This window comes from Hippoglossus hippoglossus, chromosome 12, assembly GCF_009819705.1.
Source record: "Hippoglossus hippoglossus isolate fHipHip1 chromosome 12, fHipHip1.pri, whole genome shotgun sequence".
Lineage (NCBI taxonomy): Eukaryota > Metazoa > Chordata > Actinopteri > Pleuronectiformes > Pleuronectidae > Hippoglossus > Hippoglossus hippoglossus.
The window spans coordinates 12,662,737-12,678,763 of NC_047162.1; the positions used below are offsets into that span (position 1 = coordinate 12,662,737).

The 16,027-nt window shown below is 43.0% G+C and overlaps 2 protein-coding genes across 5 annotated transcripts in view; both read left to right on the forward strand.

Annotated features, from left to right (window-relative positions):
- Positions 1-5,461, forward strand: part of LOC117771759 (oxysterol-binding protein 2-like) — a 12,867-nt gene extending 7,406 nt beyond the window's left edge. The window contains exons 7-14 of the mRNA XM_034602491.1: positions 11-148; positions 465-710; positions 802-922; positions 1,540-1,643; positions 1,814-1,909; positions 2,189-2,373; positions 2,479-2,699; positions 3,386-5,461. Of these exons, the coding sequence (XP_034458382.1) occupies positions 11-148; positions 465-710; positions 802-922; positions 1,540-1,643; positions 1,814-1,909; positions 2,189-2,373; positions 2,479-2,699; positions 3,386-3,531 (1,257 nt within the window). The 3' untranslated portion in view covers positions 3,532-5,461. The remainder of the gene's footprint in view (positions 1-10; positions 149-464; positions 711-801; positions 923-1,539; positions 1,644-1,813; positions 1,910-2,188; positions 2,374-2,478; positions 2,700-3,385) is intronic.
- slc35e4 (solute carrier family 35 member E4) overlaps positions 1-15,071 on the forward strand; it is a 27,314-nt gene extending 12,243 nt beyond the window's left edge. Inside the window, exons 2-4 of one of the 4 annotated variants that reach the window (XM_034602502.1) lie at positions 3,607-4,196; positions 9,456-10,066; positions 12,126-12,754. In XM_034602502.1, the coding sequence (XP_034458393.1) occupies positions 4,183-4,196; positions 9,456-10,066; positions 12,126-12,649 (1,149 nt within the window). In that variant the 5' untranslated portion in view covers positions 3,607-4,182 and the 3' untranslated portion in view covers positions 12,650-12,754. Of the gene's footprint in view, positions 1-3,606; positions 4,197-8,243; positions 8,596-9,438; positions 10,067-12,125 lie in introns of those variants that run through there. The other 3 variants (XM_034602504.1, XM_034602503.1, XM_034602501.1) reach the window with 3 other exon arrangements.
- Positions 15,072-16,027: the final 956 nt, after the last annotated feature.

Consider the following 16,027-nt stretch of genomic DNA (forward strand, 5'->3'; position numbering starts at 1 on the left):
TTCTTTGCAGGACACACCCGGCACAAACCACATGCAGCTTCGAAGAACAAGACGCAGCCGTATTCCTGACAAGCCAAATTACTCCCTCAATCTCTGGAGCATCATGAAGAACTGTATTGGCAAAGACCTGTCCAAGATACCCATGCCTGTAAATACAAAACATTATAACTTGTTGTAGTGTAGTTTATTTTTGAACATGATATCTGAAGACAACCTTCAGTGAATTTCTTCAAATTTGGTACAAACATTCAGGTGGAGCTGATTTGATTTCAGTGGTCAAAGGTCATGGTGACCTGATGTGAGTCTGGAAAATAAATAATGTAGACTGAAACTCCCCTGGTTATCGGGGGCATACAAACACAGGGGGTAATTGTAGTTATCACATGTGGATTTGAGTTAACAGGTATTCATATGGAATCTTTTGGATTATTTACAAGAAACCTTTTGTGTCTGTTCGATTGCAGGTAAACTTCAATGAGCCGCTGTCGATGCTGCAGCGTCTGAGCGAGGATCTGGAGTACAGCGATCTTCTGGACCGAGCAGCTCGCTGCGACTCCACCCTGGAGCAGATGTGCCTGGTGGCGGCCTTTTCTGTCTCCTCGTACTCCACCACAGTCCATCGCACAGCCAAGCCCTTCAACCCTCTGCTGGGGGAGACCTACGAGCTGGACCGACTGGAGGAGTATGGTTACCGCTCCGTTTGTGAACAGGTGAGGGGAAAAAAACTACAAACAGGAATATAAATACGATAGGATGTGTCTATTGCCTCTGCTGACACCAGCTGATGCCATTTACTCTCAGGTGAGTCACCACCCACCAGCCGCCGCCCACCATGTGACGTCACAGAAGGGATGGACGCTTTGGCAACACATCACTATCGACAGCAAGTTCCGTGGGAAATATATTTCTGTCGTGCCATTAGGTAAGAACTTCAAACGCACTGTAGCACTGTCACTTTGACAATCAGTGAACAGTCTCCTTCTATTCCATCAAACATTCACTTCTCGGTGTGTATGAAACAAATCAAAGACACGCAGAGAACACCGAACAAATCAGACACGCTTAGAGTCTACAGATCCAGAATCTCCTCTCTGACATGTGATTTTGACCCCCTCACTCCATGCTCCTGCTAGACTCATGCAATGTTATTGATTGGTGCAGCTACACAGGAAATTGTCTGTGTGGTCTAGTTCTACAATATTGGTGAGTCATCACTCTAGCGGTTGCTAGGAAACCCCCCTAATTATCAGAGGTGCTGGTTCTCCAGTGGAACAATAGTGTACATGTCTCGACAATTGGTCTCGACAAGCTTCTACTGAAATTGCCTCCTCAGTACTTTATGATCCTGCAGGTCAGGATAACCTGTCTCTTCTCGACTGCTCTGCACACTTACCATTAAACTATAAGTGCTGTAATTCATTGAATACAAAGACGCAACTACAAACCAGATATGATCTGTAACTACACCCAAAACATTGGTAAGCACATGAATAATTTGCCACAATCAAGTAATGTGTGTCTTCATTCTGTTCACTGTAGGAAACATTCACCTGCAGTTCCACTCAAGTGGAAACCACTATGTGTGGAGCAAAGTGACCTCAACGGTGCACAACATTATTGTGGGAAAACTTTGGATCGATCAGGTTTGTTCCCCTCGAATAATTCCTTATTTTAATTGGCCAAAAGAACACAACCAGTTTCTGACTTTGAGTTTATGTCAGAGCAGTACAAACTTATTATATAGATCTTCCAAAAAGTCATCTAGGTCTTCCTCTATTTTTCTTACTGTCTTCCTGTCTGTTGCTGTTGGCAGTCGGGGGACATTGACATTGTGAACACCACCACCAAGGACACCTGCCGTCTCAAATTCTCCCCCTACAGCTACTTCTCCAGAGATGTCCCACGGAAAGTACGTTCCTTCTACCTTTTCCTTCTGACAGCCATCTTTGTTAGTTATTGAGTCATCAGCTAATAAGGAGCAGTACCCTGATAATATATTCACTCTCTAAAGCTTTTCTCCTGTTTGATATGGTCCAATCTGCAGAATTATTAAATATTTCAAGCGGACACAACATCTGGAAGAGTGAAATTAGAGAAATAGTACTGCTGTGAAACTGCCAGTACCTGGAGGTCAGACCATACATGTAACTGGTCTCTTCCTGCTCGTCTTCTTCTCTGGTGTCTCCAGGTGACAGGCGTGGTCGAGGACAGAGAGGGCACGGCTCATTATATCCTTTCAGGGACCTGGGACGACAAGATGGAGAGTGCCAAAATAGTGGACAGCAGCCAAGGATGTGGTGGCTCTGAAGGCAAACAGAAGACGGTTTATCAGACGCTTCAGCCCAAACTCCTCTGGAAGAAATACCCTCTCCCGTACGTTTTCACGATTAGAGCAGCATTTCAACCCACCCCCCTCTCTGTGACCTGCATCTGACCTTTTGTCTTAATGTGTTCTCTCCTCTATCGTTCACCTTCCAGAGACAATGCAGAGAACATGCATTTTTTCTCCGCCCTGGCTTTGACTTTGAACGAACAGGAGGAGGGGGTTGCACCCACTGACAGTCGTCTGCGGCAGGACCAGCGGCTAATGGAGGCAGGCCTGTGGGATGAAGCCAATGGCCAGAAGCAGCGACTGGAGGAGCGTCAGAGGGTGGAAAGGAAAAAACGTGGCGCGCAAGCCAATCAGGCCCTGGAGGAGGGTGAGCACAAGGAAACCAGAACCAGAAAGATAGAGAGAGAGATTTTGCCTTTTACCTCATATACAGTTTACATTAACAGACAGATGATGGTTCGATCAATTTAGGTATACGGTGGCTGGAGTTTGTTTGTCTGCATTACATTATAAGATACCATTTGAATCAAAAATGGAGGCTGATGATCATTTTGGTTCTGTACAAATAATAACTTTTAAAAAAATACATTGTGTAGGAAACATAATCCCTGGCTTTTGTTTTTAGGTTTTAAACCAGACCACAATCTTTCACTAGCCAACTATACATAACCAGAAACAAGTGTAATTTTTGAACATAGGACAAGATGGAGAATAAACCTTGTATATTCAGCATATTTGCAACTTGAATAATGCATAGATCAGCAGCATATTCCCATTATGATAATAACAAACTTAACCAGATTCCAGTTATGGTGGCTGCACAATGTATTTTTGTAGTTTAGTTGTATGGCAACGTAATCTACAGGAGACAGTGGAAAAACCCTGGACTTTAGAACCTAACATATGTTGGGGTGGAACATAGACAGTATTTACTCTTCTTATCCAGACAGCGTTCTTTCACATGAAGAGTGCAGTATTTACACAGTGTGGAGAAAGTAGGACATTGTGCACATTCATGCCAGGTCTTAAAACAACTTGATTCTGTTTCATTAGGGCATCAAGACATCGAGGGCTACGAGCCACTGTGGTTTCAGAAGAGGACAGATGACACAACAGGAGAAAATACTTACACCTACAGGGGCGGCTACTGGGAAGCCAAAGACGGACAGGACTGGACCCAATGCCCCGAGATTTTCTAAAAGACAAAATGTTCCCTTTCACCACAGCATCAGATCGGCTGAGTGGTTCCTCCTGATCTGAGGAATCCCTGTGAGTTATGTGTGCGTGTGCGTGCGTGTGTGCACTTGCAGAATTTCCTGCACAAAGCTCCAACTCCAAGTGACTGATCTACTTTATTCCGTGCTGTTATAGCTTGAGTTTTCATAATGCAGGGCCTCACTTCAGCAGAGAGTTCCTTATGTGTGTGTGTGAATGTGAGGCTGTAAAGAAAACTTCCATTTCCTGGTGTGAGAGTGTGTGTAAGGGAATAACCTAGGGGGCAAGGAATGCTGCAAATGTTTTGGTACAAGCACTGAATGTCTTGTTCTCCTCGAAGCTGGAACACGATTCCTCACGCTGGGCTGTGCCAGAGACATAAAACTTTGAAAGGACCGTAGCGGGATGAAGCATTGTTATGTGCAGAGAAGGATTTTTTCACAGCAGAACTTCATTCACTGATCCAACTGATCCTTGGAGATTTTTTTTTTACTAGTCTATTTCTTAAAATTGCACAAACTGTATTTTCAAGGATTTACAGTTACAGTCGGCTCTGGCAGGCTGGTGAGCAGCTTCTTTGTCATGAAAACCAAAGTAGACTCTTTCTCTTTGGATGGACAACTGATGACAAGACCATGTTGTTTTACAGGTATGGCTGCACATCATTTCAAACCTGTTTCTGGTTGGATTAAAGGGGACATTTTACCAGGGTTTGGACAGTCAGGCTGAGTTGCACAGAATTTATTGGAGCTTGACGCATAGTATTGACATAATGTCCTGCACCTCTGCTGCAGCAGTTTCCACGACTCTTTGTGCAGCATTAAAACACTTCAAATATCTCAGAGACTCAACCATAGGAGTTCCACTGAAGTATAATCTGCTAAACCAGGGGGATTTTCTCCAGCAAGGGATCATAATGCTGTTTGGTGCTTGATGGTAATTTTAGCCTTAATTATGTAATAAAGTAGCAAAACCATGTTCTCTGAGATTTGGAGCAGATTATAGCAGTCGGACAGACTGATTTCCTTTGAGGGCACTTATTCAGGGTGAATTTTGTTTTTGTTTTACTCAGAATATCAGGGTTTATCATATATCAAGTGACAACAAACATATTCTCCCTAATTAAACCAGTTAGAATTGGCTGGTTTATATCTTTACAACTTTTATAATAGTAAAACCACACTTGAGAAGAAAATACTCCCAAGTCAGAGAGGTGTTTTATGCAGCACATGTCATAGTAGCAGTGCCATTTAGTTGAATCATAGTTCTAAATCAGTCCAGAGCCAGAAAACAATTAAGAGAAAGTTTAGCAGAACATTAGCTCAGATTTTGTGTGCTGATAAACACTGTACATAAGTAGTTAATATGCATTCTCTTAATAAACAATAATAAGCTGTTTATTCATACTTTTCAGCTTGTTGTGTATAATAGGGCATGATGCACATGTACTACCTGGGTTCATTTGGTCTGTATATAGCAAGAATATAATAGAAATAGAATCACCTCAATAAAAATTACTGTAAGAAAGTATTATTTCACATTACTGGTCACTATTTTAACTCTTATTTGTGTAAACATAATCTTTAATCAAGTCCAGATCATATACCAGTTCCTGCGATATTGGGGAATTAAAATGATGAACATGAGTTTATAAGATACAGTGAAAATAAAATGTTGATGATACAAATAAGCACAACGTCATGTTCACGTGCAGGTGTCAGCAATTCAAAGGTTTCCATAACAATATATAGCTATGCATGGTATTAGAGTGCTCTAGCACCTCTGTAGTGAGAAGCCTCTTCACCTAGCTAACTGTAACGTGGACTACATGATGTGAACTCAACCTTTTGGGCCCAAAGGCCTAGAAAATATCCCATTTTTGAGCTCAAATAAAAACATTAACTTGTCACTGTGTGGTTGTTTACTGTCAAATCTTTCAAGTCCCCAAGGACAGATGACAGAGAAGACGTTTCCAAGGCTCCGAGTGTCTGTCGTCCTCAAGACCAATCTTAACTTTCTCTTTCTTCTCCAAACTGCTGTTAACTCACTTTTAAAATTCACTAAAGAAAATCTGCACGTTGCATGCATTTTGCGCACTGCGGGAAGGATAAACGCTTCACTTCCTGCGTCTGTCACGAGACGTCGATCCTTGCCTGCTAATTGCGCATTACGGTCCACGGTATCAATTGCAGATCACACGGTGAAAATTGTATGTAAATCGAATAATAGTTGTAAAACAAAGCTTACTTCCTGTTGCCAGTAGGTGGCGCCATCACTATTATTACATACAGACTAATAGATCTGTTCAAGTAGGGGCTCTGATGTAGCGTGAGCAATTTTAAGTCGATTGGACAATGTTACAACAACTTAATTATCACACTGATCAGTAGGTGGCGCTATGACCCTGCACTAATATTAATATATGGAGCTGTTCAGGTCAGGATTGTGAGCATAGATCAGAATTTGGGGGCCGGTTGGATAATGCAGAGTGGATTTACAAAGTACTTCCTGTCTCATGGCGAATCAGTAGGTGGCGCTATGATGCCACCTACTGACTCTGATCATGAGACAGAAGTTTGGCGGTGATAGGACAATGCACAGTGGAGCTATGACAACATTGTCTCCTTTGGCGAAGGATGAACCTTCGCCGCACCTCAATGTTTACACGGTTTGAGGAAATGTCACAATTCTTACCATGGTCCTATGACTTGACTGAGCTCTTTTGAGCTGCATATTGTAAAGCAGCCAGGAGCAGTGCATCAAAGTATAAAACATGTAACTTCCTGTCGCCAGCAGGTGGCACTGTAATGATGAGTGAATATTGACACATGGATCTGATCAGGGCGGAACTGTGAATGTAAAGCAAACTGACAACAAAGAATTATTTGCTTAATGAATCCTTTGAAGTGTTCTTAGATTCCTTTGATGTCTTGGTGAAAGATTTATACGATCTGAAGAGAGAAAAGAGTGTTTTTGACCTGAACAGATCTATTAGTCTGTATATTGTGATAGGGATAGCACCACCTACTGCCAAAAGGAGGTAAGCCTCGTTTTAAAACTAAATTCGATTTAGATCAAATTTTCACCATGGGGTCTAACTTGATGGCGTGGACCGTAATGCGTGATTAGTGGGCGTGGTCCAGTGGTGCATGACGGACGCAGGAAGTGACGTGTTTATCCTTCCCGCGGTGCACAAAACGCACGCAACAAGGAGCCGCTTCGCCCGGTCCCTGTTCTCCGCGGCCGCTTCAGGTCCCGAGATCTTAAGTGCTCAGGCCCGCACAGTGCTGCTCGTAGCCCTAGTTAGGGCCCAAGCACCGACGGTGGGAGGCCCTATTGTATTTCGAAGGATTTTTATTTCCCTTTTGGGGCTTTTTCAGGGCCTAGACATGCTCAAATTCTCACCAAATGGCGGGCTTCCTGTTGTGTTTTTCACAATGCACCTCTAGACTTTTTTGTGCGTCTGGTCATGATACACAGGTGTCTCGATTTTTGTGAAGATCGGTGAAAGCTAACTGAGGGGCTTTTCCTTAGATGGCGCTGTTGAGCCATTTTGCCACGCCCATTTCAAATTACTTCAGAATTCAAATACTTTTTAGGGTTTTGAATTTCCTGCAAACTTTGGTGAGAATTTGAGCATGTCTAGGCCCTGAAAACCCCCCAAAAGGGAAATAAAAATCCTTCAAAATACAATAGGGCCTCCCACCGGAGGTGCTCGGGCCCTAATAAGTCTTGAAAATGCGTAGTAAGTAAAGCCAGTGCACTGAAGCAGTGGTTCCTAAACTAGGGTCGGGACCCAGAGGGAGGGTCACAAGATTATTTCCATAATAAAAACAACAATAAAAACAATTCTTAATGTCATGTTTGATCCATACATGTTCCAAAAGATTTTTAAAAAGTAGTTAATTTAAAATAAACCATGCAAATAATCATCAGCCTTCTGATTTTCTTTGTCTCCATGACTCTAGAGTTGATCGAGACAGCTTCAGTTGCAACAGGTTAGTTTACAGTTAGTTTGCATTCATGTGCACGTGGGTGATTGTTTTGTGAAGTGGCTCAAATAAATATTCTTTTGAGGGTCACATGTCTCTGACAGTTATTCTGGGAACATGTGCACTAAAGTCTCCAATTTGCTGGTTAGCTGATGCTTTAGTGAAATGTAACTTTAAAGGGTTAGTTCACTGAAAAAATGAAAATTCACTCATTATCTACTTCCCACTATGCAGATGGAGGTGGTTTGAGTCCACAAACATAAAATGCCCCAGTAATGCTCCTGTGGTGTCTGTAAGCCCCGACATTCAAATTCAACTCGAAATGGCATCATTTACGCCATGTTTTTAGCCAAGATTTCCGCTATTACTCTCAGCCCGGAGCCGCGCACACACCGCACAAGCTAGCGCCTCGGCAGTAACTGCAGCTTTGCAGCGATGCTACCGCAACTAGAGATGCTACCTTGCACCCCTTGGGCAAGAGCGCGTGAACACAACTCCGGGCTGATAATGTTAGAGGACATTTAGGCTCAAACATGGTATAAATGACGTTTTTACGTTTAAAGAATTGTATTTGGATTCGGCGGAATCACTGTTTACCTCTGAAACTCCAAAAGTGTTTTGTGGACTCTACCACTTCACCAGCCCTCCATGGGCACAGGGGTGAGTCGATAATGAGTGCATTTTTCATTTTGGGGTGAACTATCCCTTTAAGTCCTGACTCTTTTATAGGGAACCATTAGCATCGTGCTACATGCTGCTTGTTCCTCCACTTGTGTGATGACAGCATCACATTGTGTCGCTGGATGATGATGATCCCTGGTCTGGTAGAGGCTCCAAACTCCGCTGCACGTCTCGTAAGTGTCGTGGCTCTTTAAACGCACCAGCCAATGACAGCGAAGCGCGTTCGCGCCAGCTCGGCTCGGCTCGGCTCGGCTCGGCTGACAGATGATCGCGGTGACCGAGCGGCGGAGACTTGTTCCTTGAGGGGGGTGATGCTGCCGTCAATGCGGTCAATGGACTCGTCAGAGAACAAGGTAAAGATGACGCAGCTCAGCGGTGAGACTGCTAACGTGTCGCCCGCTGAACGGGAGCTAACACCGGGTCAAACCGGGAGTAACGGCCGCCGCTGGCCAGCTTGTTTTGGATCTGTTAGCAACCTGACGGGAGCTAGCTGCTAACGTTAGCGCGAAGCAGAAACGCGGCTCGGCTGCCCGGTGTTCGGTGACAGTCCGCGGCAGAGGTCAGCCGAGCCTAACCTGCCTCACCCCTTCTTTTAATTTTAGCAAACAAAACAAAATGCCTGTTCTCCGCCGTTTGACAGTAAGTGTGACTGAATGAAAACATCGCGTCTGAGCTGCTGCTGCTGCTGCACCGTGTCTGTGTTGTTGTGTCGTTTCTGGGAAAAGGGAAGCACAAGATCTCTGGACCTGGAGTAAGCTGCTATTTAAAGCGGAGGTTCAAACCATAACTCCAGTGAACTGCACCCAGTGGTGTCGGTGGTATTTAGTTACAGTGGTGGAGTTGCCCCCCTGGTGTTTACTCCCCTGCTGTGGGTGGTTTTTGGTGCATCGTACCGTCACAGTCAGTCCATCGCAACGGACCCGGGTTATAACCGGTTATAACCAATCTGTGGAGAGGAAGGCGCGTTTTGGTTTGATTTGCCCAACCCGCCCCGAACATCTCCCTCCTCTGTGCTGCTCTTCCTGTTCCAGCACGACCTGGGCTCTCGTTACACAACCAGTCCGTCATGCAAACTGGAAACACGTGTCTGTGGGCGGCGCTGAGTTGATGCAGGTTTGCTGAACAACAAGGCAGCGCAGCCTCGAGGAGGAGAACCTGGCAGCGTTATCTCCCCGCGATGTTTACCTCCCAGTCTGGGGCGAGAGCCGCGGATTCAACATGTGTTTGCCTTACAGGGAGGACCATGATGCGAACATGATCAGCGCCGATGGAGTCTCCAAATGCGAGGCGACTCTGCGGGAGAGAGGCGGGAGGCGGCCCCCGGCGGAGATGCTCCATCTGCTGACAGCTGTGATCGTGTGGCTGGTGACGGGCACCACCATCTCCAGCCTCAACAAATGGATATTCGCCGTGTACAACTTCAGGTACCCGCTGCTGCTGTCCGCCCTGCACATGCTCACGGCCATAGTGGTGGACTACGGGCTCATCAAGCTGCGGGTGATCCACCAGATAGGTGCCGGAGAGCAGGACCTGACGAACAGCGCCAAGTGCAAGGTGTTCCTGTTGAGTCTGACATTTTGCGCTAGTATCGCCTTCGGGAACATGGGCCTGAACCATGTCCAGCTGTCATTTGCACAGATGATCTACACGACCACTCCGCTCTTCACTCTCGCCATCTCCGCTCTGATACTGGGCAAGCAGCATCACATCCTCAAATACACAGCCATGATGCCCATCTGCCTGGGAGCCTCCTTCAGCATCATGGGGGAGGTCCAGTACGACCAGACCGGCTGCTTCTTTGTGTTTGCTGCAACCATGTTGAGGGGCGTCAAGTCCATTCAGCAGAGTGAGTACCTCTTTACTGTGTCAGTTCCCTGTTTTCTGTCTTGTAGGTCAGCACCAGACTGTAGAAACTAATCCTTCGAGGTAGTTTAAATTATTTTTAAACTGGAAAAATTCCTCATGACATCAGAGGATATTTTAGTGTTTTCCCCCGGACACCACAGCGGTCTGTGGTCAAGGAACTTTTTAGTGTTTTGGTGATTCACTCTTGGATCCAGTAACACCCATGCATTAAGGTGGAATGTCACAGTTGCACACTTTCTGGTTGCCTAGGCAACATAATAAAAATATGTATGTGCGTATGAGGTATAACTGCCAGAGTTTCCGCATATCCAAATGGCATGCTGATCAGTTGAGTCTGAATGCTTCTCTTGTTTGTTGAGGGACTGGAGTCTTTAGAAGGCCTGAACTTCTTGTTACAGCTGCTAACAGCAATCTTCATGGAAGCCAGTATAGATTCAGTGACGTATTTTTCAAGTTTCTTTGTTACTTTGTTACAGACTTATTCCCGGTTTTCAAAATCCCCAAATAAACTGAGTGGCCCAGAGACTTCATCTTGAAATTCATTGACAGTTTATCTGTTGTTTATTATATGTACCCAGGACTCCATGGAGTGCAGTATTGTTAGTAGAGTGCATACCTCTGTCAAGGCCTCCACAAACACCCTTAAATTCAATCAAGCCACACCAACTTGCACACTCTTTTGTTCTCCATAAATATCCAACTTTTTTTCATCAAGATTCATAAGTTATTCACTAGAGAATCTGTGAAAATTCTCGCAACGTTGCAGAAAGTTTTTTAAAAATCTCCTGGATCCAGCCATTTGTCTGAATCCACCCCAAAATTGAATTCGTTCATTCTTGGCCCATGTCCCATCCCTCCACCAAGTTTCATGGAAATCCATTGTATAGTTTTTGTGTCATCCTGCTGACAAACAAACAGACAGGGATGAAACCATGACCTCCTTGACAGAGGTTGAAAACATGGTGAGACTGAAGATGTGGCCACAGTTGAAGTGAACCTTTCTGGGAAAGAGACTCTCTTGAATTGATATCACATGGTTTGCCTCCACTTCTCATTTATCAAATGTTCTCCGCTCTCAAGGAAGTATTTGTTTTCGTAGTTGATTTAAAATGTGCGTCTGTGCGGTGGATTAGTCTCTTTAATGTCATGAGTCTTAATAACACTGAAGTTGTCAGAAGAAAGATGAGCTATGAGTTTCTAAAAATATAATGAGGCCCCCTCTTTAATTAGTTACATAATACAGGAGCAGATATCCGTGTTCGCTCAGAGCTACTTACTTCGGACCTCGAGGTACAGAGCTTGTTACCAAAGGTTTATCATTTTAAATCCCCAAATACTTTACTATAGCTACTAGCAGATGAGTTCAGAAGGTTACCTGCTTTATTTAATACAAAGACTAAATAAGAAAGAACATGGAGGAAAGATTATGACCTTCTTCGGAGCAGAATTTAAAAACAAGGTCCAGCAAAGGAAAGTTGCTACACATTACTTTTATTTTTAATCCTGGCCAACACTTAAGATCAATCCTGAGGATCCAATCTAGCTCTTCGATGTTGTCTCAAGTTTCAACGAGCTATTTTAATCCTCTCTCGCTTGTTGTTGTTAACAGTTTCCCCTAAGGTTATTTTTCTGACACACTTCAGACGTGTTTAGTTTAAAGGTTAAAGGAGTCAATGCCTCAGTCTGTGTTTACAGTCTGTGAACAGTGTTAGAGCTGCTTCACCTCTTTACCTTATATATATATATATATATATATATATATATATATATATATATTCATATAAAGGTGTGTCCAGACATGAAGGCATAATACACTTTTTAAACAGGAGTTTTGCATATTCCATTTCCTGCTATCTGTCCACTTCGGAGTTCACTCTCACCTTTTGAAGTCTGCTGCTGTTATTTTGACTAGAAAAACACAGTAACTTTCTGTTATATCACTTAAAACCAGAAGAGTGTGTTTGTGTTTGGTTAAGTCTCAAAAATGTTCCATTCCAGTCATGTTTATAACTTCTGTGTATATGTCTTTGTTAAATCAGGCATCCTACTTCAGGAGGAGAAAATCAACTCTGTGTTCCTGCTCTACCTGATGTCCATTCCTAGCTTCTGCATCTTGACTGTGGCAGCTCTGGCCTTAGAGAACTGGACTCTGATGGAGTCGCCGATGCATTACGACCGCCACCTGTGGGTCTTCATCCTGCTCAGCTGCCTGGGCTCAGTCATGTACAACCTGGCCAGCTGCTGCGTCATCACGCTCACCTCGGCCGTCACCCTGCACATCCTGGGCAACCTGAGCGTGGTGGGGAACCTGCTGTTGTCCCAGCTGATCTTCGGCAGCGAACTGTCCGCCCTCAGCTGGGCAGGAGTGGTGTTGACGCTGTCCGGCATGCTCATCTATCAGAACTCTGAGTTTATCGTCAGCTGTTTTGATGCACATAGGGCCAGGGCAAAAGTGTCCGGACAGGTGGACGGTCACAGTGAATGTGGAGAGAAATCTTGTGCGTCTGAACCAACGTATCATCAGCAGAGAACAGACGGCAAAGAAGAAGACAAGATAGACTGAGGTGAAAGGATGAAGGAGAGAGTAATATGCCGAAGGGAAAAAAAGCTAAAAACCCTGGCTGGAGGGAGTGTGACCTTATAAGGCCATTAACACTGATAATGTTACAGATCTTTTATTTCAATTTTATTATTTTTTACTTCCACACTGTTCCAATTTTTTTCTCCTCTGGTCACACAGAACTCCAGGCCTCAGAGAAGAGAAGTTTGCCTTTTATTTCTCGCGGTGATGGTTAACTTCCCTCCTTCATCTGTACATAACCTGTGTCGGTATATGCATGCAAGAGCACACTAAACTGTTCAGTACCTCACGAGGTATCCACACCATCACTCACACTACACTGTGAAATAGTCTCATTAACAGAGGGCTCTAATCAAGGATTTTCAGTGGCTGACGTGGACATTGTTAGCCTCGGAGTGGGCACTATTTTTATTAAGAAAGAAAAAAGTATATATATATATGGTACTGTTACCTGACATTCACCTGGCCCTGTCATGGTAGGGGACCGGGGTTGTTTGGCAGCTTTTTTAAAACATTTGATTTTTTTTTTTTTGGTATGTGAAGCAGGAAGCTTGTCAAATAAGGACACTGCAGTTGTTGCTGTTACGGCTTAAACCTTTTGCTGAAGGCAAAATTTACAACGACTGTCAAAGCCAACATTTCTGTGCAATGAGACGCCTCTTCTCCTCCACTGAAGCACATTTTTAAGAAGAGGCCCGAGCTCTGGGTTTTGTCCTCCCCCTCTGAACCTCGCCTGTCGCTGCCCAATTAAGGCCTAGATCTTCTTCTCCTCCCAGCTTGAGAGGAAGGTCTCTCTCTGTAGAATTAGTCCAATTACTCCTGTCTTTTAATTGATGATAATTAGATCCACGAGTTCTCTAAGGAGTGTCACTCCACTTTAGCTGTCTTTCCTTCCCTGAGGGTGACGAGAAAAAAGACGACCGAGCTGACTTTTCAGGTAGCTCCTTCCATCTCCGCCACTGTCGTCTGTTGAGTGTAGATTTAGCAAGGGACATAAAGTTGGTTTAACAGCACATCTTGACAAAAGGCTGACTCCTGCTGGACAGTGTTATGTTTTTCTCTCTGTATGTGCTTTCATTTTAACCCCCTTTTAAATATTTCTGTGGAAGAGAATATTTATTTTTGAGTGCATATAGCAATCATTGGCTTAATAATGCTGTACATTTTTGTTCTCAAGTGTCTTTTACATGCATTCGTGAATTAACCGATTGCTCTAGCCTCTTCTATACCTCTCTAGAGAAAAGTCAGGTATGATAAGCATGCCACTGCTTGGTGATCGGGGACATCCCTCATACTCCCTCCAACTTATATGGTATGCCAAATGTTTACTTTGAAAGCTTTTTTTTTGTTATACTGGTTCTATCAGTGTTGTAATAACTGGTTCTATCAGTGAGGGAACCATGGTCCTCACTTATGTCATTTCGACAACAACAACGAAGCCATACTTCTAAGTGTGTTCGTTTTTGACACCTTTCATACCCTCTGTATACTTTGCCATAAGAATAACTTTCTGTAGGATTGTATAGTGAAAGATTTTTAGTTGATATATATATATCGCAGACTTAAAATGTACTTCAATAGTGCCATTCATAAAATTACATTTTCCTGAGCATTTTTAGTAATTGAGAATTAATATTTGGACCTTTTCATTAATCCCCAGTCAGTTGAAAATGTAAGAAAGATATGAAGTGTTTTTATTTTGCTGTTTGATGATTGGTTTTGTGGGTTTAACATTATTGAATACCTCAGCTGTTAAATATGACCTCATGCCCCTGTGTTTGTTGATTATTAATTATTGGATGGAGAGCAGGCAGGTTTTCAACAACCACACTACAACAGCCTGTGGATGTTTGGTTTTATTGTGTCAACAGAGTCACTTGAGCACAGATATCAGCATATTTTAAAACACCGATTTTAAATCCATTTTCAGTTTTACACTTTCAGTCTGGTGTCGGGCAGGTCTCATGGACTTCATGTTGAGGAAATAATGGGTGTGGGGCGAAGCAACAGTTGCACTGACATGGTGAGAAGACGCCTGTGTCTTCAGAGCCTACGGTTCCTGTGTATATATTGGTTTTTGATTGTTTGCAAAGCTAGTTGGATGTAAATAGTTATTTTATGATATTTATGTATTTTATAGTAATATATGGTTGGTTTAAGCTACACTGGTTCAAGAATGAAATGTTTGCCTCATGCCTTATTTGGACACACTGTAGAAGAAGAAGAAGGAGTGAACCAATCGCTCGTTTTCTTTTTTGTTGAATTGTTTGGGAATACTTTGAACGCCAACAGCAGGCGAGAGTTTGCTTCTGATTAGAGGCCAAGATATGGACGATTCACATGATCCCCAATTGCTTGAATACAAATAAACTGACTGGTACAATAAACAATAACAAACACCTCATAACTGAGTCAGAGTTGCTGTTTACATGAATTAACTCCACTGTCTCACACCTCATTACTGTAAATGTCCTTTACCAAAGTTTATAAATCTTGATATTTCAAAACAATTTAAAATGATGAAATTTATTACAGATTAAAGTTCCCTACGAGGCTGCAAGTGACAATTATTGTTGTCGAAATTATCAGCAAGTTTCTCAAATTATTAACTGTTTAGTATATAAATGTCTAAAATAATAGAAAATAGCCAGCGACAGGTATGGGTGCCCATGATGACATCTTTTAAATAGCAGTTGTCTCTGACCAACAGTACAAAATATTACATTTGATTTTATTTAGAATAGAAATATATATATTTTTTAAATCAATCATCACAGAAAAGCAGGATTTGTTTTTTTGTTAATATTTAATTCATAAAATGATTTGTTTAATTATTTCCTGAAACAGAATTATCTTTCTCCCATCAGAATAGGAACAAATTTAATAAATAAAATGAAATTGACTGAATCCAGTTGAGCTTCTCCAGTTTTATGATCCTGGAATTGTTTATGATCCTGGAAAAGTTAAATGTTGCCGAGAAAAAAAGCCCATCAAAGCTCAACTGTTTATTTTGAAGCGGTTATGCATTTTCACCACTTGGTGGCACAGTTTATCTGATTTCTGATTTATATCTGCTCCTCTGCTTTGGAGACAGGGCTGATGATGTGTGGAGGTACCCTGCACTTTAGAAAAAAAATATTTCTTGGGGTGGATCCTATGCTTTCATACGTCTTTCTCATGAACAGTGAAGAGTTCTGCCTCATTCAAGCAATTACTTAAAAAAACGTCACTGTGTCATTAGGGCAAGACATCGAGGGCCACTAGCCACTGTGGTTTGAGATGAGGACAGATGATACAACAGGAGAAAATACTAAGGCGGCAAAAGAAAGACAGGACAGACACAATGTCCCGAGATCCCTT